The 27,472-nt window shown below is 39.7% G+C and overlaps 2 protein-coding genes across 11 annotated transcripts in view; one reads left to right on the forward strand and one right to left on the reverse strand.

The window, feature by feature from the left end:
- Window positions 1–27,472, forward strand: part of LOC138011621 (major facilitator superfamily domain-containing protein 4A-like) — a 47,696-nt gene that overhangs the window by 381 nt on the left and 19,843 nt on the right. Inside the window, exon 1 of one of the 2 annotated variants that reach the window (XM_068858709.1) lies at window positions 26,947–27,472. This exon is cut by the window's right edge and continues 530 nt beyond it. The exons of the other annotated variant lie outside the window; for it this stretch is intronic. The gene's annotated coding sequence lies outside the window, so the exon portion shown is untranslated. Of the gene's footprint in view, window positions 1–26,946 lie in introns of those variants that run through there. 2 annotated transcript variants of the gene reach the window in all.
- Window positions 811–25,080, reverse strand: LOC138011623 (ETS domain-containing protein Elk-4-like). Of its 9 annotated transcripts, none has more exons than XM_068858722.1 (5): window positions 24,867–25,080; window positions 24,617–24,674; window positions 13,047–13,186; window positions 2,694–2,950; window positions 811–1,868 (listed from the first exon to the last, which is right to left on the reverse strand). In XM_068858722.1, exons 3-5 carry the CDS (start codon window positions 13,063–13,065, stop codon window positions 1,479–1,481), a joined length of 666 nt encoding a protein of 221 aa, XP_068714823.1. In that variant the 5' UTR covers window positions 13,066–13,186; window positions 24,617–24,674; window positions 24,867–25,080; the 3' UTR covers window positions 811–1,478. The 9 variants fall into 9 exon arrangements, with proteins under 9 accessions (XP_068714823.1, XP_068714822.1, XP_068714826.1 ...); XM_068858721.1 differs by having other exon boundaries at window positions 24,617–24,725; XM_068858725.1 differs by lacking the exon at window positions 24,617–24,674.

Genomic DNA, 27,472 nt, shown 5'->3' on the forward strand with positions numbered 1-27,472 from the left:
GTAAATCAGTGCAACGTGAAATTTTTACCTGTATATTACTCATTTTTTCCCTTACAATTTTGGAACTTATAAGTACTCGAAACGTTTTCAAAGCCTGCAAATTGCTAGGCTTGATTTGTAGCCGTTTTGTTAGTGCGGTGAACATCCTCCTCCCAACGAACGGCTGGATCCCGGGTCCGTGTCGTTTGTCCGTGACGTAGCACCCGTCGCAGTTGTATTTTGTATTCAGCCAATTGTATTTTGTACTTCGCAGGCAGGCGACTTTCTGATTGGTGGAAAATAGAATTGGCTGGACCACTGATCCAGCCGTGGTGTGCGGGGAGGAATGCGGGCTCACAAAACGGCTGATGGTCAATCGAGCCCAGCAAAAAGGCCATTCGCGAGTTGCTGTTTGCCTCTGGTTCAAAACGAGTCTTGGTGCTCAACCATTCAAATGATAATGAGTTTAATTTGCATGAAAATACACCGCTCATTTCCATTTGAATGGTTGTGTACCAGGACTCGCTTTGAAACGTAGGCAAACAGCAGCTAATGGGCTATTGCACGAGCACAATTTTGTTCGTCTGTTCAAATTGCAATCATGTGATTTCCTATACAAAGTTCATGAGTGGTCAGAGATGAACGCTATGCAAACCGGTAACAAAGTAGTTCTAAAGCTGGTTGGACTCTTTTCGTATTGACATACATGAAGTTTTCATCAATTAAGTTTTTAATGCTATATCTATGTTTTAGCTCAACTGTATTCAATAGAAGAGAATTTGAAAGTGACTCACTTTAACAATAATCTGTCGAATTAGAAGGGAATATTACTTTTGTTCTTGGCAGTCTGACTGTGTTTTAATCCGAGTGAAATAAATTCTGTTCTAAGCAGGATTGTTGATCATACGCATGAAGTAACTTAATACATACATAAATACGTACATACTTAATATAGGGGCTTTTCAGGGCCAATAAAACTGTGACAATCGACGAAACAACAGAACATAACAACTACAACTGTTAAGAATCCCAGAACTGGCCGGAGGCAAACCAGTTGGCTATTTACAAGTGCAGCTGGGAAGTTGAACCAGGGACTACCAGGATCAAATTCTACCAGTGGCCAGGACTTGTCTTGAACCCGGGATCTCCGGGTCTCGAGGCAAGCGCCCTAAGCACTGGGCCACGCTTCTGCCTCCTTCGAGCTTAAGTTTAATAGCCTATTCTATCATCCAAGTTTTGAATTCTACTTGTAAAGCAGTAGCGAAAATCAGGCCAGAAAAGTGCATTTGATTGCCATTTGTTATCTACTTTGAAAGTTACTGAACGTTGAACGCACGCGAAACGAGTACAATATTGTTCATTGTACCGTTGATTATATGTCATACAGTTACAGAAGCGACTTTTTCTGTACTGGGAATTACCGACAATTTATGAAAATCCTTAGTGTTAACGTTTGCTTGAAGATAAACTTATATATACATCTTGAAAATCGTAAAGTCTTATGCCAAAGCGTGACCATTAGTTGACATGCTTTGGCGAGGCAAATCTGATGGCTGACCACACTTCATGATAACGGGCACCGAAATGTGACTTATTGTCCGCCTAACGCCGCCACAGCAACACTCGGATGGCCTTGGAAACACCTGAGTTATGTGATGACCCGTTATTGGTTCTTGAGTTACAAAGCCCTCAATGACCGCTTTGGTCCTTATGTTGTCTTGGCGGGAGATCACTTGGAAGCCTTCTCGGCTCTGATAAGCTGTTTCCTGAGGTGATTTCCTTCTTACTTCGCGGTCCTTTTCGAAGATGCCACTGTCGTAAAGGTTTTTTATTGGCCTGTAGTTGTATGGCAAGTCTACAAACTTGTAGACCAGTCTCTGGCCGCTAACCTGAAAGGAAAGGAAAGGAAAGGAAACGCTATTGATGATATTGAACACGACGACGACGATCGGTTTCATTGGAATTTGTATTACAGATTAACCATACTAATATTCCTCCCTCCTCGTTGTTAGGTAAACCCACCTGATTGTACCTCTGGTTTGGATGGTTGATGTATTTGGGGTCTTTCAAGTTTCTCATAAATTGGCCTTTCCGAAATTCAGGAGGGAACTGGGGCGAGTTTCAAGTTTTAACTAATCGATAAACTGACACTATCACATGAAAGATCATGTTGAGATTGGTCATTTGGCCAAGTATGGTGCTTTTAAGGTGAACAGATACCGAGTTATGGACCTTGAAACATGGTTCAAAATCCATACAGGAGTCTCTAATTTTGATACAGCGTCCCCCAAAACCATGTAAACTCTTAAAGTTTTTATGATTTCCGTGATACTCTTTAAAATGGTCAAACATAGCGATTTTCATCGCAGCTTCTTTCAAATTGTAGGTACAAGACGGGATTTTACAGTTGTTACTACACTGATAAAAAAAAATTAGAGTTTATATGGTTTTGGGGGACGCTTTGTCAAAATTAGAGACGTTTGTATGGATTTTGAACCATGTTTCAAGGTCCATAACTTGGTCTCTGTTCACCCTAAAAGCACCATACTTGGCCAAATGACCAATCTCAATATGATCTTTCATGTGGTAGTGTGTTGAAACTCGCCCCAGTTCCCTGCTGAATTTCGGAAAGGCCAATTAAGTGCCAAGTACCAAGTTACCCTTACGAAGTAATCTCTAGCCTTATCATCTCTTTCATTATAGCATCAATTTACCTTCTTTATGATGTTTTTTTGGTAGTAATAACGCAGCGCTCGGCTTAGTTTGTCATAGTTCATCCCTGGTCTTTGCTTCAGCTCGCCCCAGCACTTCGCGACTTCCTCCTGGTTTCGTAACTTGAACTCTCTTTTTTCTTTATTTGTCCACGTGATCAAGGACGAGTATCGCTCATCTGCCAGAAGCTCGAGTAAGAATTCCCATAAATGGTAAGCACTGCGTGACGTGTTGCGCTTCTTCGGGAACGGATCTGCAGCTTACAATAAAAATGAAAGAGAGAAACAATGGGTATGAAAGCAAAGCCTCTCGTCGAATGGAGCCTCCACTCTTGAAAAGGATTAACTTTAGGAGGAAGTATTACTTTAAATCAAATTTGTTTTGGAATTGTTCAAAAGAAAGCATTTTCATTCCCAGGTTCCCGGGGCGCCGCCATCTTGAATAACTGTGACGTGTTACTTATTGATTGACTGACACAAAGAGATTTTGCATAATAAAATAGGGCAACCGTAACACGTGATGGTTTTTCACAACAAAAACAAGTAATTCTGATTTTCATTTCTTTCGAAGACTAACTCGGTCTTGATTTCCTGTGGTTGAAAGTTATTTGTTGTAGTTGTTGTTGCTGTTGTTGTCGAAGTGGAGGTTTCTTTTAATAGTAGTATATCAATGAGAAAGTGGAAGTCGCTCAGCACCGCGCGCTGTGGGACAACAAGGAAGCGAAAACGAATATGGCTTGAGGATCTTTTCGAATTGTTTTCCGGTCTTACTTGCGCACCAGAAAAAGTTTAAAGCAAGACTGTCGTGATCATTTGAGTAACTTTAGCGGTCCGTTGGCGCCGTCCGGCCTTTTCATGTTATAATAAATTCTCAGTAGACAATTTGTTTTCTACGGCCATTTTAAAGACCAACATATAGACCTACCATAGAGGTCACATAGTTCTGTTTGCCGCTTTCAAGACCTCAGCTTGAGACTGTTTCGTTTTGCAGCTGTAACAGCCGCAGACGTTATTCAAATTGATGGGAAGCTGACAATCACTTCGTCGCTGCAAACGACAGCTTTTTGTGTTCAATCAACTGATTCGCTTCAAAAAGGTTTCTGTGTTTGAGTTCAGCTTGTTTGTCAGGTATAGTCTAGTCTCTCATTCCCATGTTTCGTGTATTTCAAGTGTGCCAAAATATATTCCATTTTCAGTACACCTTTAACATTGCTATTCTATCTACATAAGCGCGTATTTCAACTCGCTGATGACGAAGTTTCCACCTACGTTGAGTTTTTAAACCAATTTTTGGTTGAATTATTTACATATTAGAATTAGAAATTAATGGTTGTGACGAGGAAAAGATGTTTTTTTGTTTTCGCCGGTCACGTTCGCTGTAGTTCTTCAACGCAAAGGCTTATTTTACAACACGTCTAACATTTTGATTCTAACCGGAATATTGGGTCTTCCTTTCCATCCCAAATCCGCTTTAGAAGTTGCGGCCGTGTTCTTGTTATTTATACCTTTTTGTAAAAGTATCGATGTTTCAGCCATGTCAATCAAAGCTTTTAACTCAACTTGGTCACGGTGAGTTGTTGCCAAAATTCAGTCGGGGTTTTCCATCCCAGTAAATTTAAGTTTATGAAGTCTTTAACGGTTGGTGCCGACACCCATGTTAAAGCTTCACATTTTTTTGTCGGATGTTAAACACTGTCCTTTGTTGTCTGAACACTGACAAGACTTAGTTTAATTTCTGCGCCGTTGTCTGCTAATTTGGTGCGAATTAGCTTTCCGAAAGGATCGTTTCACAGAATCTATTCAGCACAGCAGTCCAAAACTTCTACAATGTATTTAGCGAAATTTAAAAAGGCCATTAATAACTGCAACCAATTTTTTAAGCCCCGGAGCCTGGGCTTCAGATTTTAAAAAAAGTGTAGCTTTTGAGACTGCATGAGTACGTTAAGAGCACCTTTCGAGCCGATCGTTTTAGCTGTTTAATTTTTTAAAACATGGGGCTCAGCAACTTGATTCTGGGCAAAGTTCTGAGCAACAATTGCCTACGGTAATGTTTGATAGATCATTCGATCAAATTCTGCAGTCAAATGGAAGCTCAGCGAGCAGTGCTTTTCTGTGGTGCTGTTTAGTATGCTGTACAAGGTAGTTCTAAGCTCTAACCTCAAGTTAAAGCGACCAAGTAGAGCTTTCTTGTGTGGTCGTTTTCTATTTCAGTTCAAGGTACTTTTGTTTTAGAATGTGGTCATTGAGATCAAAGAATCTTATAAAGCAATAAAAAGGCAAAGAATTGACGGTTTTCTTGTACCGACGTTTACCATGCCGAGAAAAGTGCCGATCTTGACTTTTAAGAGTGAGGGAGCTGGTCCGGAGTCATCCTGTTGAATTCTAGCCTACGCCATTTTTTCAAAATGAAAGCTACTGTGTAGTACGTACCCTTCCTTTGAGGTTATTTGTTGTGCTAATTTAGGTAGCTCTGAACCTTACGTAGAGTCTTTAGAGAACCTTGTTTTTGTCCACACAAATGGTAGTTACGAAGCAGTACTTCCTGGGTTTCCGTGAGATCTAGAGCTCCGCATTTTTCAGCCGTAATGCCCTGTCGTTTTTTCAGAAATCAATAGAAGTCCCCTTTTATAGATTTTCTAGCGTTTTGCAAGAGGGAATTTGGATATCAATCTTGGAAAATGTGAAAGTTAAGATAATATGTACATGGAATTGAAATTACCTTCATAAGGATGTTCGTACGAAGTGAAGTTTTCCATGTTCTTCTTGATCGGAGGTTCAACTTTTAGTTTTGTGTTCAAGTTTAGTGACGCAAATGGGACATCTCTTGAAACGCCTGACATTTTAAGTGACAGAGTTCTAGTTTATCCTGAAAACCTTTTTGGAAATCTACGTCGAACGGAACTTAGCTCGGGTGGTGGGCAGTCATTAATGAGGAAGTGAAGAACAAATCAAAAGACCTGTTCTTTGAAATGACCCACGCGTGCCCAATGTATTGACGTCAAAAACATCGATCCACACTCGCAGCTGACTTGAAGTCCGCTCTCTTAAAACTTCCCGGAAGGATCTGAATTAACAGGGTATTAACAAGAACGCACAAAGCCCTGGAGCTATGGTGGCCAACACATTAGTTGAAGTAGGTTGTCATGGAAATTACTTAAACAACCTAAAACAGTTGTAAGATCGCGAATAACATTGAAAACATTCATTCCTTTTCTTCCTTCCGACAGTATCAATTTCTATTTTATATCATATGCAATTTTAAATCCTAAAAAGGGAATCAAAAGGAATCAAACATGGGTACCTACTGGGTCATAAATTGGTAAGTTTTCGGTGTATTTTGTACAAAAAGGCAAATAAAACTTCCATCTATATCACCCTAAAGGATAACTGGACCGATGTCTCGTTGATATACGATGTTGGTTTTTTTTGAAGCGCTCTGTCCAGTAGAATACGGCCATTGCTATTTTCAGGATTCTTAGCCGGCGAACATGTGGAAAAGTTTTTATAATATTCCATATATCATACGTAGCTTAACAAAGAGGTCGCCCGAGAAGATATTCACGGTTGAATCGCAGTTCTGGTTAAACATCTCTACTGAATAAAATGCCGCTTTTATGGATTTGAAGCGGAGCAGGTGCAAGCTATTGACAGACTCAATAAGCTTGTAACAATAGTTATTTTTGTACAAACTTGTATTTTGGAAATTTATTTTTATGATGGTTTGGGGTCAAGCAAATAAAAATGAGTATTACTGAATGAAATAGAGTACCATCCTTGATGATGCGCCGTTGTCAAGGACTAAGAAGTTGTGTGTTGTGTTTCAATGCCGCTAATAAACAGCCTAACAGTCAAGTAATGATTCTCACAGCGTCAATTTAGATGATCGTTCTAGAGCATCATTTTTTTATCATGTATGCAGGTTAATCTGTTAGAAAGTTACTCTTTTTTATACTGTACAATTCTTCTGGAAAAGTGTGAGTCGAAATGGAAGAAATTTGAAACATTCATTCATATATCACTGTGGTGTTTTTCAATTTGGCTTTTCTGACTGTAACAGATTTAAATGTGTCAACTTTATTTAGCAAGGTTTGTAAAGCTTCCTTTGTTTAGGAAGCTTTCCTTATGAAGGTCGAGTTGCCACTGTGAAAAGATCAAATGGTCGGCGAATGTTCGAAACGTCAGCCCTTCGTCAAAACGAATGGGCTAACGCTCAAAACGTCAGCATTTTCGTGTTTTACTAGAATCCCGCCGACGCAGCACTACAACTTTTTTTTTAGAAAGTAGCCTCTTCACTTGTTTATATGGAGGTGCAGGGATGGCGCAGTGGTGAGAGCACTCGCCTCCCACCAAAATGTGGCCCGGGTTCGATTCCCAAACTTGGCGTCATATGTGGGTTGAGTTTGTTGGTTCTCTACTCTGCACCGAGAGGATTTTCTCCGGGTACTCCGGTTTCCCCTTTCCTCAAAAACCAACATTTGACTTCATTTGCGTCAATTGTTAATTTTAGTTTACAGTGTCCTCAATTAGTGCTCCAGCACTAGAACGACAAGACAATTAAATAAAAAGTTCCTTTCCTTTATTAATAGCTCTTAGTAGCTCTACTAAATCTTCTCTGCATTCACCTCGTAATGTGTGTTTTGTCACTAAATCCAAGAATTGTAACTATGCATATGCATAACCCTTAGGAAAGGACCAAGTATATAGGAAGGAATCGTAGCTGAGAGTTACACTATTCTAAGAGCAAAACGCAAAAGGAAAAAGGAAAAAGGATAGAAAATTAGTCTTCACTCTGTGAATCGGGTTTTTCAAATTAACTTACAGTGTATACTAGAGGAAGGAAGAAACGCAGTATTGTTTGTGAAATGTCATATCAATCCAATTTCCGGAATATGGTAAGTAATGTTTAAAAAACGAGCAGCAGTGTTTTATCGGGGTTTAAAAACACGAGGCCAAGCCGCTTTTTTTTTTGACCGGATAAACACGTGCTGCGAGTTTTTTGAACGTCTTCAAAAACATCCCACAAAAAGCGTGTAACAATGGTTCAAATTGCGAGAGCAAAATATTAGCATACAAGATACGTAAGCTAACCAGAAACCCATAAGGGTTAAAACGTGTAACGGCCCCTTGTGTGCTGGGAAACAAGCTTTGCTAAGTACCATATTTGGAACAACAAGAGCGAGTGCTTCCACATATGGTACTTAGCACTGAGACATTCAACCAATCAGTTCGCACTGAATATTCGGAAGCTGTGAACGTGCGTTACACGTTTCAACCCTTATGGGTTTCTGGCTATACCTTACTAGTATTCTTTATATAAAGAATGCTAGCGAGTGTTTTTTCAGGATATTAAGCTCTTGCACGTGACGTTTTTTCGGTGTTTTGATAGGCCGCTAGACTCATGAATTATTAATGACTTTTGAACGTTCGCTTTAATTCTACCCTATCGTGCCAACGCGCAGTTAATTGTCGTTTGTTTTGAAATTCAAAGTAAAAAGGTAGTCGATTCGAAGATGCAATTCTCAATAGATGGTTTTCACGTGACGTCATCGCCGCCATGTTGGTTGACGAAAACAAAAGATCTCTCATTAATTTCTTGTGTTCGTTCACCAGAGGTCGTGCATAGAAACACTGCGTGTAGACTAACTGAATTCGCTCCGACGAAAGGCTAAACACTCGAAATGTTAGCCCAAAAATAACATCTTTCTTACGATGGGTAATTTATCTTAAAACCACGTGAAACACTCACTGGTGCTTATAAATAACTATCAAACGTACTCATATCAAGGTTAAGCTTCCCTGCTCTTATTGATGATTTTTATCTGACGTCACGGCGGCCATTTTGGTTTACAGAACAATGCTGTAAAATGTCTTTTGTGAATTTCACTCTATTATTATGCAAAACTTGTGGGGCCACTTTCTATTGTTTTGCGCACCAACATGACCGGCTCATTACGTGGTTGCAAATCAAGAATAGGCATTTTAACATCTCCGACGTAGTTTGTGGACTTTTAAGTTTTGAAAGACGCGTAGGTTGAAGGTGTAACTATTTCTAGGTCTCATGATTGCCATATAAAAAGGGAAATGCCTGAGCTCCGAGGCCCATCTAACAAAGACTGAAGGGGGTAGTTTCTAAAGAAACTGTGGTGCTGCGTCGGTGAGGAAGTAGTATACAAAAATTTTGGTTTTATCAACGGAGTTGATAATGTAAATTGGCCACCGTACAAAAATTCTAAAAGCTGACGTTTCGAGCGTAAGCCCTTCGTCAGAGCGAATGGAGGAATTGTGGGTTACGTGTAGTTTTTATCGTAGAGTAAGAGCTAGGCTATTGTGAAAGGTGAAAAATAGGAATATATTAGTTAAATGAAAAGCGTTCGTTAATACCGTGAGGATTAAGGGTGCCGATTTGGAAGATGAATTTTTGTTCCAGATTCTTGCAGCTTTCCGTCGTACCTAGATTTAGGGAAAGGCCGGAGATAGCCATGTGTTGTTTGGAGTGGTTAGGCAGATTAAAATGACGAGCGACTGGCTTAGATGCATCCTTGTCATTCTTCTCAACAAAGGACGATCGAGCGCGGAGCGTATTCCATTGGCATGTGGACATCCGTTTGGGACAGGAGGTCTTTGGAGACAATCATTGGGCCCAAGTATGCCTGTTACATATTGTTCTTGAACGCTCCGCCAGTATTTTCAGTAACTTCTTCAGTGAGCGCCAACTGGGCAGGATACTGATAGACTTGCTCCCAATTTTTCTTCTAAATTTAAACATTTTGACTTTACAACGCTTTGAATCTTTGGGATATTTGATTTACAACAACTTTGGGATGACGAGGATTTCTAGCTGGTCACTTTTACACTCAATTTCATTGTCAACTCTCAAAAAGCCGCTTTCACCGAGCCTCTGGCGCTGTCTGGTCGACCTTGGAATCTCATGCAAGTAACCAACTTCCCGTGGCTGTAGAGGAGGCCAGAGAAAACAGAGACTGGCACAGTTACTGGGATTAGCTTTAATGGCAAGATCTAGTCCGCAAATATCAAGCCTATCTTTACTTGAAAACAAAAACGATCAGCCTACTAATGTCGAAGACCAAGATGGCCGCAATTTGCATAATGCCTTGCTAAGAGCATTAAATAGGCAGGCGCCAACCGTAGCTGACTTACATGCGGATAGCGATTTACGTAATTCTTCGTTCAGCACTCCAATTAACACCTCTTTCTCTCCAAACAACTGTGCTATTGTTCTTCACAACTCACCAGGGAGGAATTCTGTGCCTGCCGATTCAAGCGATTACTCGCGGGACTCGAGTCTACAAAGGCCGACTGCAAATGATAGCTCATCTAGCGAAGCAACTACAAAGGAAAGGCAGTTTTTCGTTCCATCAGTTCTCCTATCAAATGTTATGTCTCTGGCACCCAAAATTGATGAGATTGCCTACACTATCAGCTCCACTAAACCTGACCTTGCCTTTTTTACTGAGACTTGGCTCAATGGTTCCATCCCAGAAATCCGCCCGTTATTTTCAGCTGAAGCGGGTTGTTAACTTTCCAACTAGAGGAGCAAACACCCTGGATCAGATCTTCACCGACATTTCTGAATATTACTCTCCTTCAAGCAGCCTTCCTCCCTTTGGCCTGTCCGATCATCCGACGGTTTCTTTATCTCTTGATTCTCAGATCGATGCCCCTTCAATGCCAAAAGTGTAAAACCATCAAAACACGCGACAAAAGGCCAAGTAAAATAGCAGCCATAGGCAGGTTCTTTCTTCACGTTCCCTGGTCGAATTTGCTTTCTTACTGCCAGTTATGTGAAGAAAATTTGAGCATCTTAACAAGTATAGTAAATTTCAGTCTGGACACTATCATGCCTGTGCGTTCTGTGAAGGTCCACGAAACGGATCGCCCATGGCTCAACTGCCATTTGAATGCTCTGATAGCCCACCGCCAAAAAGAATTCGCCTCTGGAAACACCGTAATTTGCAGATTGCATCGGAACAAAGGTGAATCGTGAGCGCAAACGATGTCGCAAAGCTTACTATGAGAACAAAATTAAAGACTTGCGGGAAAATAAACCTCGTAATTGGTGGAAGGAAGTGAAGCGGCTGGGTGGTTACCAAAGGCATATGACCGTGATCTAAAATCTCTCCTAGATCCATCCCTTATATGCGAAGATTCAGTTCCGGCGGAAAACATTAATAATGCCTTCATTAGCGTTATGCAGGACTATATGCCCCTGTCCGACAGTGTGCGTGTGGATACAGCAGCGAGGACGACGAGCCTATATCTGTTAATGAATTCGTGGTCGCCAAGGCACTCCGCGCCATTAAGACCTCTCGCTCTGGCGGTCCTTTTGACTTACCAAACTGGGTCCTGAAAACATACGCCGATATTATCTTAGCTACTTCGATCGCTGACTTCTTAAACTGCTCTTTTTCTCAATGCAAAGTCCCTGCTGCTTGGAAACTTGCCGACGTCCCACCCAAGGCCTCCTCAATTCCAATATACACCTAGACCAATATCTTTAACGTCTTCTCTGTCCAAAGTAGCAGAAGGTTTCGTTATCGACATGTCCCTCAAAACCAGCGGTTCTACAGTCGATTCATCCCACCCATTATGGCTTTATTCCCGGCTCGTCTACCACGCATGCGCTCATATCTCCGTTCCATCGATGGCTGAGCGCCACGGACGGTACTGGGGCCTCTGCCCTCCTTGATTTTCGGAAAGCATTCGACTTTATGGACCATCATACTCTCATCGCCAAGCTTTATAGCCTTGGCGTTAAACCGAGATCTATCAACTGGATAATTGATTCCCATAGAAACAGAAAACAAAGAGTTTGGGAACTGTTTTTCTTCTTGGCTTCATGTTCCCGCTGGAGTACCCCAATGCACAAAACTGGGGCAATTGCCCTTACAGACGATCTCATTCTTTTTTAGCGCTGCGTTATTCGCTCTGTTGTGGAATACGCCTCACCGGCCTTCCACAGTAGTCTTCCCAAGTACCTTTCTGACGAAATAGAACGCATTCAAAAGCGTGCGTTAAAGATCATTTTTCCATATTGCAGTTACAGCGAAGCACTAAAGCGGGCTGATTTACCAACATTGTATGCCAGACGTGACTTTCTCTCGAACAAACGTTTTAACTCTATATCTTCATTGGAACCATAAACTCTCAAATTTGTTGCAACCACCTGTCTATTTATCCCAAAAGCTCAGGGGCAATAAATGTTTTCTAATTCCGGTGTGCAAGACCAATCGGTACAAGAGCTCTTTTATTATCAGTCATCTTTTTAACCTTGACCGAGAAACGGTTCTACAAAGATTTGATTTTTCATGTGAAAGGACTGCGGTAATTGGTAGTGCTTCCATTTCTGGGTTTTTCAGAAGTTATCAGCTTTTTGCTATCGTCAGATGATGTGGACAGAACTGAGCCATCATTGGAATTTCATCAAATCAAAGTAACCAATCAAAAAGTAGACATTAATAATTTTGTCTCTCTTGGGGGAAATCTGTGCTTTTTGATTGATCAATTTGATTTGATCAAATTCCAATGATGGCTCACTTCTGTCCGCATCATCTAACCATAGCAAAAACCTGAACGAAGCTTGAAAATCGCGCAGGATTTTGAGGTTGCAGAGCCGTGTAAATGCGATGATTTTTGGCACGATGCTAGCAAAAGTATTGACTTGGAAGTGACATGCCTTGTCTATTTATATTGTATGTGACGACGCGTCGGATCTGAAGGGGAACTCAAAGCGTCCCAAAAACCCATCAAATCACTCAGGCCAAGGCAGAAAATAGTGGCTGTCCATAACATGGATTTTCGAAAAGAAACATAGCGATTTGGAGTTTTTATGGGACATTTTCCTCGATCAGTTGAATCGGCCGTTACAACTTTCTCAAAATAACGTGACGTCACGCGCTCTCGCATCCTTATGGTTGTCTGCCTGTGATATAGGTAGACACATATGCGTGAAAATGATTAGAGAGAAGTCTTTAAGTGTTGCAAAGCTTGTAGGAATTTGGAAAACCATTCAAAGTAATAGAATACGGTGTTGCTTTCGGGTGTTGATGGATCCATAAAGAATTGATGCATCGATTACAACAGAATAACTGAATTGAGAAGTTCATTTGTGCACTAAAATCATTTCGAATTGCGAAGAACTTTATTAACGTGCAGACAGGAATACCACTTGACTCGTCACCTCCAACGTACTATCAATTCTATGCGTAAATTGTATATTAGTAGAAGCCAGTCCCACGGTATTCGTGGTAAAATGGGGTGAACTCGTTCCGAATTATCCAGGGAAAGTGTTTTGTCCCAAGTACATTTGTTCTTTGATCTAACGATGTACAAACTTACCATAAAGAGTTTCAGCCATCAAGAACAAGGGAGTCGATTTCGTCGATTAAAATCCTCTTCGTGTAACCTTGCCGTCTTATGTATCTGTTTATACTTTGGCTTTCTCGACGCGCTCTAATCACAGCTCACTTCAATTCACTCTGAAATAAAGGATACATTTTCATTTAATAGTTTGATAACTCTAAACGACTGATTGATTTTCTTCCGTAGTCTCTCCAGTGTCCTCAATTAAGTGCTTATATCTAATTTGCCCAATTCATGACATGACGAAAACCTGGCCAGTGCATCGGGAAAATGACCACTGAAAAATCCGAGTTGAAAAAAAGAATTTTTTTATCGCCGAAGGGGGAAACGAATGAAGCAACTATTACCGGCAAAGTTAAGGATACGCCAATAATAGAAATATACTCTATAGATTCTCTGTGATAGATTTCCTTACGTTGCGTCTGTCTGTCTGTGTATATACTGGTCTATATTCGTAGTAACGAAATTACAAAACACACTCAAGTGGTCGATTCCGATCCTGTCAAGTACCGCTAGGGGACGGAAGTTGGAGATAAGTACAGCGTTGCATTTCCTAAACGTCTTTGAGACTTGCTTTTGTTATCCACTCGTAGCTGTTAATCGTTAATTAAGGGACATGGAACTGTGCTACTATATTATTACATCTGTGGCAAACTTCCAAGGGTGGGTGACAAGTTTCCTTTGGCTGTGGCAAGCAGACTTTGCGAACCTTAGTTAATGAGTCGACAAAAACTGGCGTGTTTCACTTTTCAACGGATGTAGCACTAACAAACGCGGTGATTATTGTTGTATCGTTTCCGTTTCGCTGTTGAAAAGGGCTGCAGTTTATTTTGGACCGAGTTTCCTTTACATTCAGACCACTCCGAGTCCATACATATATGACCCACATACGGATCAATTCGCAGAATTCGCTATTATGTTTTGATGAAAGTTTCCTTTCCATGCAAGCAGTGAAAGTGTTGATGGGTCGCTTATGTGATTTTAAACAGTCTTTCCCTGAGCAGGAAAAAACAGCAACCTCATTCCCCGACGTCTTAAATTAGGGAAATTTGTACCGGAACATCCTGTTTGAGGCCTCAGCCCAAGCGGTGAGGTCATATACGAACTGTAATTTCATAAAGAGTAATTGAGAATTGATACCTGGCAGGTGGTGACTTAATATTCTCTATCCTTCACTCCGTGTATCTGAATTGTTCACGCAATTGGTTTGGGCCGAGTAAAATAAAGGAATTATCATAATCTCTCCTGTTGTCAGCAGTTACTGAGAAAATGTCTAATTGCTTTTTTAATCACATAATGGCAAAATGTTATGTCACAAAGGAAGTTTGGGCGTTTACGTCGCGTGAACCTGTCGGCATGCAACGAAATCACATTTACTCTGACAAAAAGAAAATTGTTCTTGTCGAGAAAGGAAATATCCGCAGAGGCAGCATTTACAATTCGTCTCAAGCATTTCCGATCAAATAAACTTACAACTATTTAGCGTTCACCTCTTTTCACCCACGTTTTGCGAAGCTTTTTATTGCGTGTAAATGGAGCGTAGATCGATAGCTGAAGTTAAAACGTACTGAATCTAATATTGTTTCCACTGGCAAAAGTGTAAGTACTAACAAAATGTACACCCTGCCTAGGAGGAGTAGGTGGCCTCAGTATAGTTCTATAGAAATGACGTAAAGCAAAATTGAAAGGATTAACTTTTCAATCCTTCTCGTCAACTAAGTTATGCTTGAGTGGAACAACAGATTTGAGTCTGTAAACCAGTCGTTGGCATTTTAAGACCCTCTTTCATTTCCACCGAATCGCAAAGGTTTTATCTTCTTTCTTGCTAGTTACTGATTTTCCCACGTGTTTTGACTGACGAAATGACCACATTTGGATAAGAGCCAAGGTCGGTTTTTGGAAACTTTTTACAACGTCGGTTCAAGAGAGCTGGAAACAATCTCAATGGTTCAGCCAATCGGGAGCGAAAACAACGCGCGCTTAGCCAATAAGGACCAAGTAATCATGTCCTCTTGTTGGAACAAAATGCCCTCTGTCTAAGCCAATCGCCTAAGTCAGGGGCAATTTTTGTCCATTAGTGATGCCATCCAACCAGATCGGAGAGATAGACAGCGTCAGTTGATGTGAATAGCCGTTTCCAAGGTTACACGAACAGTTAGCTGTTTTACCTTTACGAAATTGGCACAATTGAAGTGTCGTCCGTACCTTCGAGAACCAACCACAGTGACTAATTCTCAAGGGCGTTTAAAGCTGCATACCTTGGAAGTTAAATTTACTGGCATTCAGTTCGCGTGTGAACTGAGGTATTGGAATGGCCTTTGATGAATATAAGTATACGATCCCAAGATATGTTTAATACTCACAATTGAGGGATAACTCAGAAGCACTGCTTTATGAAGTATCCCAGTGTTTCAAAAATCCGTGTTTGGTTTTAGTTGGATTTTTGAAAAGCTACTATATGGGTATTTTATTACAAGTCCAAGAGCACCATCCAGCAGTGCAGAAACGAGCTATTTTTATCCCGCCTTCGCGTGCCTTCACGTCGCCAAAGCCAAATATATCGACGACAGCTAGCCAAGTGTGGATTTTAATAAGGTTTCTAGCGACAACATATTAGTATCCAATACCGATTTCAATGAAAAGAAAAGATTTCGTTCCGCTTGTGCAAAGTGAACCAGTTGAAGGTGGCACTGTTGTTCTTGTCGAATGCGGCCTTGCTCCTTGACGTTGTTGAATACTGATGCATTCATGGATCACCTGGCCAAGGATGGGTTTCTGTGATCAAGTTCAACTGATGAACCGTATACGTGGCGAAAGAGAAGTTACGGGACTTACAACATGTTACCCTTTACCACCCTTTGAACATTTGTCAGGGGACAGTTTCTATCTTCAAGACAAGATTACTTTCGGTTTTGGACGTTGTGCGCCGAGAACTTGACTTGAAACTAGGTCAGTATCGAGTTGGTGTAAAGATACTGAAATCCCGGGGTTGTACTTTTAGGGAGTTGAAAAATTACCCTGGATAGTGAAAAAGCTTAATTAGAATCTCAAACACACTTTTGCAAACAATTGCTCGCTTAAAATGAGAGGCAAAAGAAATCATGGCCGTCATGTTCTCAATCGAAGAAAGCCATCGTCATCGTAGAACTATGTAAGAAATACAAATTGAGTGCAGTCAATCAGTCTACTGAGAAATCATAACTGGACTGTGGAATTATGTTTTCGTTTTCTTTCCTTGATTTAAGACTTAAAAACGTAAACGAACTAGACTGTTGTAAGCCAATCTCAACACTGCCGTTGTTTGCCTACTAATTGCAATTTACTTTAAAAAGTAATAACTGTAGTAAAACCTCATATCAGTCCATTTCTGGAAGAGTTAACGAAAGACGAATTTTGGTCTTAGCAGGTTCCTTATTCTCAGTTTTTCTATTTTTCTTTCTTTGTTGATGGTGATTTTCCATTGCTTTAGAAAAGCTTTTGGAATTCTTTTAATTGCATTTTGTTCAACAGGTTTTGACCTCGGAGTATTAACTTTTTTATTCGAGGAAGAATTAAAATATACGGAAGTAATCACATTTGTGTTTGTGAATCCAGCATGGCGTCCAAAAGCGCAATGTTCCTTCAGTGCTGATGCACGTGATTCATTTTATTGGAGCACGGAGTAATTTTTAGTCGACTGTATAACTCGTGAACCTTTACTTCTGAAAATTAAAGGATAATATCCGTGTCTAAAACAGTTTTCCAGAATAGGGAAAAGCGATAGTTGTCATGATAATGAGAGTTGATTTATGTACTGACGGCAAATATGGGCATCTCAGACGCAACGTTCATTACAGGCTGTTGATTACGAACTTACTTGAGTTATCAGAATTGCAATTCTCATATTTATCATTTATGATGTAAGGTAAAATTTTAGTTTGATTTAGATTCAGTTCAATTCAGAGGGAAAAAGTCCAACGGTGTGAAGCATGTAAGAATTCGATCTATCAAAACTAAGCACGATGCAACACCTTCCGAGTTAAAGCGACACATGTATGCCTTTTGCAAAATCCCGATGGCTTGTCCGGGACCAATGCTTTAAAAACTCACCTGACTATCTCAGAGCTTATTTTCTATGCTTTGAAAAGAAAGAACTCTTGAATTGAAGTAACTCGAAGGAAGTGAAACTCTCCATATTGCTTTGGTATGTGCTTTGGTCCATCCGGCGTTGCATGGGATTGTCTGCGAAAATTTTCTCAGCTGAGCTAAAGCAACTCAAAGCTACCGCAGAGATTTGTGCGCCATTGGTATACGTAGACAATTCACTACTGAAAACAAGCTGTGCTCCTGCAAATCCTTTTGCGTTTCAATTCTGATAACAGCCTGCGTGATTGATCGAAAGGTCTTTAAGAAAATCTTGCGCCCTAGTGAAAGGCTAGCAAACGTTGTTGACATCAGTGTTCTCTAGTACTGGCTGTATACGTGAATGGCAACTCAGGCATACAGGATGTTTGCAATAGTACATTGCGTTTATACTGAACCTCGAAAATATCGGACGTCCGACAATTATGAAATGCTATCCATGAAAATAGAAATGTTTCCGGCGATTCAAAGAGACAAACAATATTTTGGAGACAAATCTTTTTGCAGAGGAAAGTCCTTTAATTGACTACTTTCTAATTTTCCATCTTAAGAACAAAAGGAGATGCATGTGATGTTAAATCATTGATGTTTAATGGTCGCAATTAAATATAATGGTAGAAGTCCCAAGTTCTTGAGTTCAAAGAGCGCTTCACTTTGTAGGGTTTGATTCTATACCCAAAGGGAAGGTGTTTCAACAAGAGCAGGAAGTCTTGGGATACAATAAAGGAAGCGGTGCACTTGTTGCGTTTTAGTGATGTCCTCTAGCCGAGTTCAGGTTCTCCGGCTTGGAAGCTACCTTGACTTCCTTAAAAAGGCCTTAAAATCCTTAAAACAAACTGAAATTGTTTATACATATAACGTTTTCTTTTTAAAGTATGTTATATTTACACGTATTTAGAGTATAAATAAAGTCCTACATGCGATCGTGAGTTCCCAGCGAACCAGCCTTTACTCTAAGGACTTTCAATTTGATCTCGATAATGAAGAAGATAAATCGTTGAGACGCGTTGAGGCAGTCGAAAATGAAAAGAAATATCACATTAGATAAAAATTGGGAGAACATCTTGTTTCGAGTGCAAAGAAGAAGCGAGAGATATAGTTATAGCTGTTAGTATTGTGCACTTGTATGAAGGATGTGTTCTTACCAGTGGTCGAGGTCTGATGGCTGTGAGCACTTTTGAGTGATTTTTTAGGTCGGAGCACCTCTCCGTTGTGTGTTCAAGTGAAAGTGAATTAGAGTAAACAACATTTAACGAATAAAATGTGAAACGACCAACGCCTTAATGCGGGCAAACGGAGCTCAATTTTCTAAGGAGGAAGTAACATGAGAATTCGAAATACGTGCTTACCACAAATTTGGTTCCCAACCTAGGCTTGGACGTTTTCTTTATTCGCAGACTAACTCTTACTTTCCTGTGTCTTGACGGACAGACGTTGACAAACGTTTTGCGATTTGTTTTATTAGCTACCTGTTAAAGCGGTAGAGTTACTTCCTTCTCTGCTCCAAGCTCTTATCAAATTTCTATTTCAGTATTCTTGACCTCATTTCAGAGTTTACAGAAACAAAAAGCACGGAGCTACCATTGTATACTAAAAAAATACATATATATTCGTAACCTTTGGATGGAAAACGCGTCAAAACAAAATGTACCATGACTGCACAGTTTGAAAGGAATCCGATCTTGCATTAAAAGAAGTTTCCAACGTCATTTAAACAATTAATAGTAAGCAAATTGTTTCGTATAAAATGAACTCACCATGGTTTTTGTGACAGGTACTGGCATTTGTGAGCAGCATTCATTTGGTTAACTAGAGTCCAAGTATTGATTGAATTGAAAACAATCCCTGGGCACACGTGATCTAATTTCAAAACACGCTTCGTCATGATTTTGCTCTATAGACTCTTTCTGCTGACCAGGATTTCTAAATCAACGATATTGCATCAAACGAAATTTCATTCTTTAAACAATTAATGCTGACTCCAGGTATCAGGGAATTAGGATATTAACCAATTTTTTTTTCTTACAAAGGCCGCTGCGTTATTTTCACGGTCTCCTCGCGGATGATCTTTTCGTGAAGTGGTGAAACTTAATGGTGGTACTAGTACTGCTCAGCCGAGTGTTTAGTTGGTTAGAGTCCATGTATTGATTGAAAACACTCCTGGGACACACCCAACTGGAAAAGATGCATAGCCATGCCAGTGACTTTTCTATAGATTTGTTGTGCACCAACGGATTTTAATCATGCTAGAGATCGAACAGAACAACAGGAAAGTCCTGTGCTACTCTCATTGTATTTGTCACAATGCTGACCCACAAACATAAGTTAGAGAATCACCTTGCTCACCACAGGAAAGTGCTGCTCAGTAGCTTTCATGTGAATGGTCACACTTTAGGATTTAACACACGGATTCAAATATTTGAACCACTTTGTACAGCACCACAGGAAAGTGCTGCTCAGTAGCATTCATTTGGATGGTCCCACTTGAGGATTTCACCCACCGACTCAGAACTTACAACAACTTTGTTCACTAAGCATTATAAACAAAACCGCAGGAAGGTTCTGCTCAGTAGCTTTCATTTAAATGATAAAACGGGAGATTTGACCAATCTACTCAAAAGTTCGAATAACCTTGCACAGTTTACAGCGTCGAACGCCTAAGGTGGTGTCAAATATGTGTTTTGCACAGAATATATATCGAATCGCTGAACTTCTATTGTTTAAAGGGGCTGTGACACAAATGAATGAAACATTGCAACTGTTAAGCAACATAAAAGACAAGCATGGATGGACTGCAAATGGACAAGATTGAAACGAATTGAAAAGTCGGTCCGCGCCGTTTTTCAAACTTAAGGGAAATCGCCTGGAGAAAAGTTGTTTTGCTCAGAATCATCTTGTTTGTGATGTAACGATCATTTATGTTCGTGATTAACTAAAGCTTTCCCCTAAACACCCTAAAATAACGTGACATAGCGCCATTAACATCATTTTATCTCAATTAGCTTGGTACAGTGATCTTCGATCAATTTAAAAATATTAGAATGAGACAATTCCATTGTTTTAATTTTATGAGCGGATGGCACCCTCCATTTGCATTCAGTTCACCGGTAACCGCGAATCTAGACCTCCCTTAATTTTAAGTGCCTGCAAAATACCGCAAAACCGAGTCTTACTGATTGAAAATTACACTTTCGTCATTGCAGATTAATAATAGTCGCGGTTTGGCTGACATAGAGGTAAAATATTGTAAAAGCGGCACATATGGAAAAGTAATGATTCCGTGGACCCGGAGCTCATTAATGAGCTGCTGCGTGGACCAGTAGACTGCAAAACAGTCGTTTTCTTCTATTTTCGGAAGGCGCGAAGCGCCGTAAGCGTGATCCTTGCGTGTGAAGCGCGCGAGCCTCACACGTCCTACGGGGGTTCTCCCTCGCCGTTTCTACACTCGCGCCAGACCTTTCGTTTGAATATTATTTTACCGTGTCGCCCGCGTTCGCAAAAAATACGACTGTTTTGCAGTCTATGGACCAGGAGCTTGATGAGCTCCTGCGTGGACTCAGTGAATGTAAGAAAATCGCGAAGCAAATGAAAGAGAACCGCACAACTTAACAAAGAAGGATGGGTTGGTGATTTAGAATGATCTGTTCGCTGAGAAAACTGAGCAAAAAAACGTAGGAAAAGTTCTTGTTTTTTGTCTCGTTTTGAGATATACAGGGTTTTTAGTGCACTATGACCATTTTGTGTCATATCATTTCTTTCGCATTTCACTACGAGCTTGAAAAGGAAGCTTGATCTTGAAGTCATTTTTCTGACAAGCACTGTATATATATATTATATATTATCATACTGTCTTCACCAAGTTCGTTTGCTGAAACACCGCCCGAGTGCTTTGTATCAATTTGTTTCCGAACATGCCATACTGAAGGAGGAAATCACTCACTACTGCTTGGGGTTTACCTCGGTGTAAAAACCTGTGAAACTTTTTCTTTGTTTTGTTAGCTCGTGTGGTAGGGTTAGGTTGTTGATGTTTTCTTGCTCTGCTGTTTTCCTTTGTGTTACGTTATCCGTGAGTTTCACAGGTTTTTACACCGAGGATGAGCCACCGTTTGAAGTAAATGTGGCCGTCAGTAAGAAAGGGATCGGTCTCATGGTATGACCTAGGGGCCACCATTTCTTTCCCTCTCTTGGCTAGGCTGTCGGGGACAGATATCTGAAAGTTAGCTGGTTTGGGCTAACCGGAAGTCGAAATGTAGGGATGAATCGTCAGTTCCTGTCAATTAATGTCTGTTTAGATTCCGTAATAACGCCGATAGTAAGAAATTTGGCACCTGGAAACAATGTCGTGTAATTATTGGAGTACAACTCAGATCATTTTGTTCCGCTGAACATGCGAGGAAGACCACTGTGTGTTCTTGTGCTAAAATACTGTTCTTGTACTCCAATCTAAAGATTGCTTATTCAAGCGCTTTGGGCAAATTTTATCGGTAGTGATGATAAACCAAAAATTATCGGAATTGGCCTTTTGGGCTTGCACGGAAGTATTGTGGTTCGAATTCAACATTTCAAGAATTGTTGAGGGGAGATACAATGTTAGAACCGGCTGAGCATTCCAATTTCAAGACCTTAGCCTCAGTTGAAATTATTTCAATTATAAGAACGTCTCATTGGCTCTGCACATGTCAGAGGGATTACATTATAGCAATTGAAGAAAAATCATTTTCTGCCGGTGAAGTATTATTTGAATTCGGTTAAAAAATTGCCTTTTAGTAACTGGCAGAAATGTTGTAAATTAGGCTCGCAGCTCCAACGTGGCTTCAATCAATATAAGGGTAATATTGAACTTTTCCGCTGTAGTCGTTCTGGTACTATACTGTTTATTTATGAATGAAACCATGGTAACCAACTTTGCCTGTTGCTACCACTCAGGGAATCAAGTAAGTTTGTGACTTACTTTTCCGCATTTAGACGCTAGTTCAGAGCCACTTTAAACATAATTATACCTCTTCTGTGCAGAAATTTCTCTTTATTTAAGTAGCACCCCGCCGCGTCAAGTGAAACGAAAACGAAGATTGAGAACATGCCGTCAGCCTTGTTTCATTTTCTATCAATTGTTGGATGGATTTCCTTGGCTCAGCACCATTTCAGCCTGAAATACGTCTGGTATACTTCGTTTGTCTTCAGTAAACTTTGCGTTATATTTAAATGTCACTAAAAGCGTTTGACATCACTGAGACAACTGCTTTGGAAGTAAATCCAATTTTGACTTGCGTTTATTATCATTTTATTCTGAAGAACATTCTTGAATTTCATTTCTTTAAGCGACGCTAGAATAGCTTAGACACCATAAAATCATGTCTATATGTAACCTCTGTTGGCATATATTTCTGCACTGCGATGGAGTAAAGTTTTGTTAAAGTGACTTGTTCGCTACAGTCTATAAGCCTAACTGCCTACTCTAAATATGAAATAATCGTTTCGGACGTGAATGTATCCAATTCGAAAGCATTAAATTGAAGAAAGCTCAGTTGAGGCCAGAACTGTCTACCTCGCTCCAGGAAACAATTTTTATTATTACCTAATCGTGCCAAGGCAGGAAATGTCCCGGAATTAACAATTAACAGCCCACGGCTCTGACGATCTGAACTTTTTCGTAAATCTAGATCTGCAAATGGTAATTTATCACTCACCTTCTTAACTCACACATCCGCTGGTTTCATAGAGAAGAGAAAGCGTCCGAAAGTGTGAAATCTCGAAATAGTTTTATACTTCCGCCTCGGTCACGTGATCGACGTGATCGACGTGATCGACGCGATCAGTTACTTCAAAGAGACCGGAAGTTAGCAGTGAAGCCTTATTTTATTCGAACAATTTCATCAGACTGTTATTGTAGCCTGAAAAAAACTGTACGCAAAGCGCTTTGGAGATCTTTCAATTCAATACATGCCTCGGTTTTACTTCTTATACAGATGATAACCTTCTATTTCCGTCTCAGCGCATATTTTTTGTTTGTAAGCTTGTCGCCAAAGCATTCTTTGTATAGTGGTTTTTACTCACTTTGTCACTGTCATGCGTTTAATTCAGTCAGTTGAAACGAAAAAACAACACCTGCTTAATAATCAGCTAGCGCAGTATTTTATTCGAATTATCTTATCAGCCGAGATGTCAGCAACCATTTCGCTATCTATAATTAGCGAGCAAACCTATGGATCAGTCAGTCATCACTTTGTCTATGAGCCCTTTTCGCCGCACGAATAACGCGGATTATTTAGACCTCTAATAACGCAGATTTTTCCCTGCGAATCCTTCTTTCTACTAGAAAATTAACCTTGACTCAACCTTTTTTTCACATAGGTGTACATAGCGGCGCCGTGCTGTTGAATTTCATTTCGAATTATTTCAATGATTCTAGAACAGTGAGATCAGACCCTTTAATCAGGGAGCTTAGTTTTAACTTCTTATCAGTTCAATCATGAGTACCTAAAAAATGACAGATTTAAAATTTTAAATTATGATTTTTTTCTACATCTCAGTTATGTATATATATCCTACATGGGTAGTGTTAAGTTTTTATTTCCTGTACTGTATCTTAGCACACGACCCCACAAGCAGGTAGTTGCTTTAATATTGATCGTGTTCAAATAAAGGATCTTGACTTGAGAGGCAGTGGAGAATATTTCTGCAGTTTGTCAGATAAGTTATTTCAAGAAGAGATCATCTTTCTGTAGACGGTTGACGGGCAATGTGATATCTTCGGATCCATTTTGTAGTTTACTTTAACAGACGTTGAAGCGCATAAAATAAATAGAGTTGAAGCGATTGGTCTGTACCCATGCCTGACCTAGACGTCTATAAATAAAGCCCCAATATAAACCGTCACTCAAAGTAACAAAAAGTTAATTTGCAGAACATCACTTTTCTAAAAATGCTCTTCAACTTTCAGTTTATTTTCTTTCTTTAAAAAAGATCAAAAATTATTTTAGTTTCTGATAATAGAGTGGAGGATCGTATAAGGTTCAGGTTCGTCTCGATTGGTCTACATTTGAACGTATCAAATTACAGAATAGATTTTTCGACCTTAAGTCCGTCAAGGGTGATCTCAGTCGCCGTTTTGTCTCTTGTCCTGTTGACTAAGATTGTCATAACCGAGACTTTAAACATCTGAAATAAATCATGCTCTTTGATAAAAAGTGTTCGTAAGTAAGTATGTATATAGTGGTCGTAGGTAATGTAGTGTAAGTATTTGCAATGTAAGTCGTATTTGTGTCAAATTTAAAAAAAATGCTTTGTGATAAAAGTCTTCATCTTGAGGATCGTTTCAAAGCTAATTTTATGCAATGATCGGTGTGGCAAGAAGTCTGACATGGGCTAACTTCGGTAATGTGATGATAGGTTGGGTCAAATGCTTCTCTGATATTTTTCCTTACCTCATGATTATTCCGAAATTTGTCCTTCTTATCACGTGCTCCGCGAGTCCGACATCAACTATTTACCATGTCGATGGACAAAAATGTGTTATTTTTCAGGAAAACTACCCTGATAACATAAGCAACAGACAGAAACTGGCATTTTAAACTGTTTACAGACTTAATTAAACATGTACAGTTTTGCTAAAAAAGTCTCTGGTTGAAGCAAAACACTTCCTTAACCTATAAAAGCAAAATTCTGTCCGCTTACTTCCTTGTCGGCCTTGCCGTCGATCACGCATCCTCTTGTGAATTTCAGCTCTGCTTCCTTTAGCTTTTTGAAAACGTGCGTTTGTATTTACCTCTCAGACACGTTTCTTAATTAGCTTAAAATAAAAGTCGTTCAACCAAAACCAGTCATTGAGCAGTGAGCGACGAGTTCGTAAAATTTGTACAGTACAGTGTGCCCGGCCATAATGTCAACCGGCACTGGCTTAAAGCCCAAGAAGCTCTTTTTAAATTAGGGTTATTTTCTCGTTCAAAATCCTGTCCCCAATTAGCGTCAGCTAAACACATCGACACATGAATAAAGTTCATCATCATCATCATCATCACCGTGAAATAATTTCGGTTATGTGAAGCGGAAAATGTCAGTTTTCATTCTTTTCACTTTGTCATGACAATGGTTACCAAAATACATTGTTGCCAAAGCAGTCTAACACGGAAGAAATTTAAAAACTAAATATAACAGCTAACAGCTAAAACGGTCGTATACTTGCTTGTGGCTACCCATGCGATTGTTAATAATTGTTTTTATATATAGCAAGGAAATCGTGAACGATTGCCAAATTTGGTGGTATTTTTATTTAAAGTCGAGGCGAGATCTTCAGTCACAAAAGCTACTGAATTAAATGAACAGACGTTAAAACCTTCGGTAAGACTGGACTATCATGATTCAATGATGCAGGGTTAAAAAAACGAGGGAGACCATCTTAGACATAATTAAATGTTTCATAGTTATTTTTTGTTGTTGTATATTTAATTCAGATGGTAAAAATCTATTTTACAGTTGTGCACAGTTGGAAAGCAAATTATTGTAAATAAAAAGATCGTCTCATTTGCACCACTTCTACAGCCAAAGACATTCAAGGGCTTGTTTATATGGTCTCGGTTACCCGAGACAGGCCTCCTTCACGAGACAACTTTAGCGAGCGTCTATATGAGAATTGCGTGACCAAGACAAAGTTGTTCCTACTTAATTAAGACGCATCCTTAAAAAATGCATATCATCATTTGCCTTTCTTTCTTTCTTTGTTTGTTTCTTTCTTTCTAGTTCGTTTTTAGTGCGAAGTCTGAAGGACGGAGAACTATTAGGTTTAGAATGAGGCATGATACTTCAAGTAAGCAACATAATATTCCGGTGTCAGAATGTCATTATTCCAACGACCATATAAACAGGCCCTAAACTGAATTGTGCTGAATCTTCATAGAATAAATTCCTTATCAATATTCTTAAAATGACTGGTTTATACCTTTTATTCGAATAGCGTAAGCCAAGATTTTTGAGCACCACAAGCTTTTGAATGGTGACGGTTTCATATCAGAATCTTGAGCCATCTTAAAAAATTAACAGCGCCGCAGGAAATTTCTGCTTAGAAGCTTTTTAGGTCTTAAGAGTCACCCTTCAGGAGTGAAAGAAACGAGATCCAGCTTGTTCAACAAAAGATACAGCACAAAAGGAATATACTTCTCGGCGAATACTCATTGCACTAAGATTTCACCCGCTGGTTCGAAAAACAGAACCACCTTGCTTAACACAATGATCATTACCACAGAAAGGTACTGCCCAGACTCGGAGCTTTCATTTGAATCAGTAATGCAAGTTAGAATCTACCCACAGACTCAAAAAGTTAGAAATTCTCCGTCGATGAGAAGTTACGCTTATAGCAATGTGTTTCAATTTGTTTTTGTCGCATGCAAAAAAGGTTGTACGTAATAACAAATTAAGAAATTGTTCATGAGAGTGTTTTATTTTAAATAGCACCTGAACACACAAAGGTTATTCAAGTATGGAAGAATCGATGAACAGAAAAGATTGCGCTTCATGATCATATAGGCATGCACTGTTGGGTCCGTCTTTTGAATTCAAATTTGTTGACAATCACAGCAGACCGCGAAAGATAAGTTTCAGATAGATGGGGCTACAAGCTGACGGTTAAAAGTGAAAAGTTCAAGTGGCTCCGTTGCAAATGTAATTTCTGTGAAAGTCACTTTAGATTTAATGTAATAAAATTTCCAGAATATGTCGTGATCGAAGAACTTTCAACAACCTCAAAAGATAATTGTTACTTTATTGAGAAAGCTCTAATATCATTGGTTGGACACAAAGAATATTTCATCAAATATTTTTCTTCAAACCACAAACGAATATATTAAGGAAAAAATACAGCAAATTTGTTGGCAGGTGCAGTCAGTTTCGATCTCAGTGTACAAGAATTACGAAAATTTTTCGACTGGGTATGATATAAATCGCTGTTACGCGTTTAAGTGAAACGAAAGTCGCTCATTTAAAAGCATTTCCAAGTTAGGACAACAGCCTGGATAATTCAACAAAGGAGAGATTTGAAAACAAGAGTTATCAATCGGTTTAACGCAAGATTAAGTCGCGTGGCTTGGAGTTTAGTAACAGTGGCTATCAAAGAATGCCTTACCGGCAAAAATTTCGTCTGCTCGCAGTTTTTAGGCAAATTGCGTAACTTACTTTCATAGTATTTAAGATTCCTAAAGAGAATTGAGCTCATTTTTAGCACAGATTACGTTTAATTAAGAAATCGTCCAGTTCTCTGAACAATTCAAGTTTGCCGCACATGGACTTCA

Source organism: Montipora foliosa, chromosome 7 (assembly GCF_036669935.1).
Source record: "Montipora foliosa isolate CH-2021 chromosome 7, ASM3666993v2, whole genome shotgun sequence".
NCBI classification, from domain to species: domain Eukaryota; kingdom Metazoa; phylum Cnidaria; class Anthozoa; order Scleractinia; family Acroporidae; genus Montipora; species Montipora foliosa.

What these genes read in the sequence shown, in the direction of transcription:
- LOC138011623 (XM_068858718.1), bottom strand. Translation starts at nt 5,530, where the DNA reads ATGTCAGGCGTTTCAAGAGATGTCCCATTTGCGTCACTAAACTTGAAC. An exon ending in GTACGAACATCCTTATGAAG is followed by an intron (nt 2,951 to 5,409) that starts GTAATTTCAATT and finishes TTTTATTGTAAG; the next exon opens with CTGCAGATCCGTTCCCGAAG. An exon ending in AAAAAAACATCATAAAGAAG is followed by an intron (nt 1,869 to 2,693) that starts GTAAATTGATGC and finishes CTTTCCTTTCAG; the next exon opens with GTTAGCGGCCAGAGACTGGT.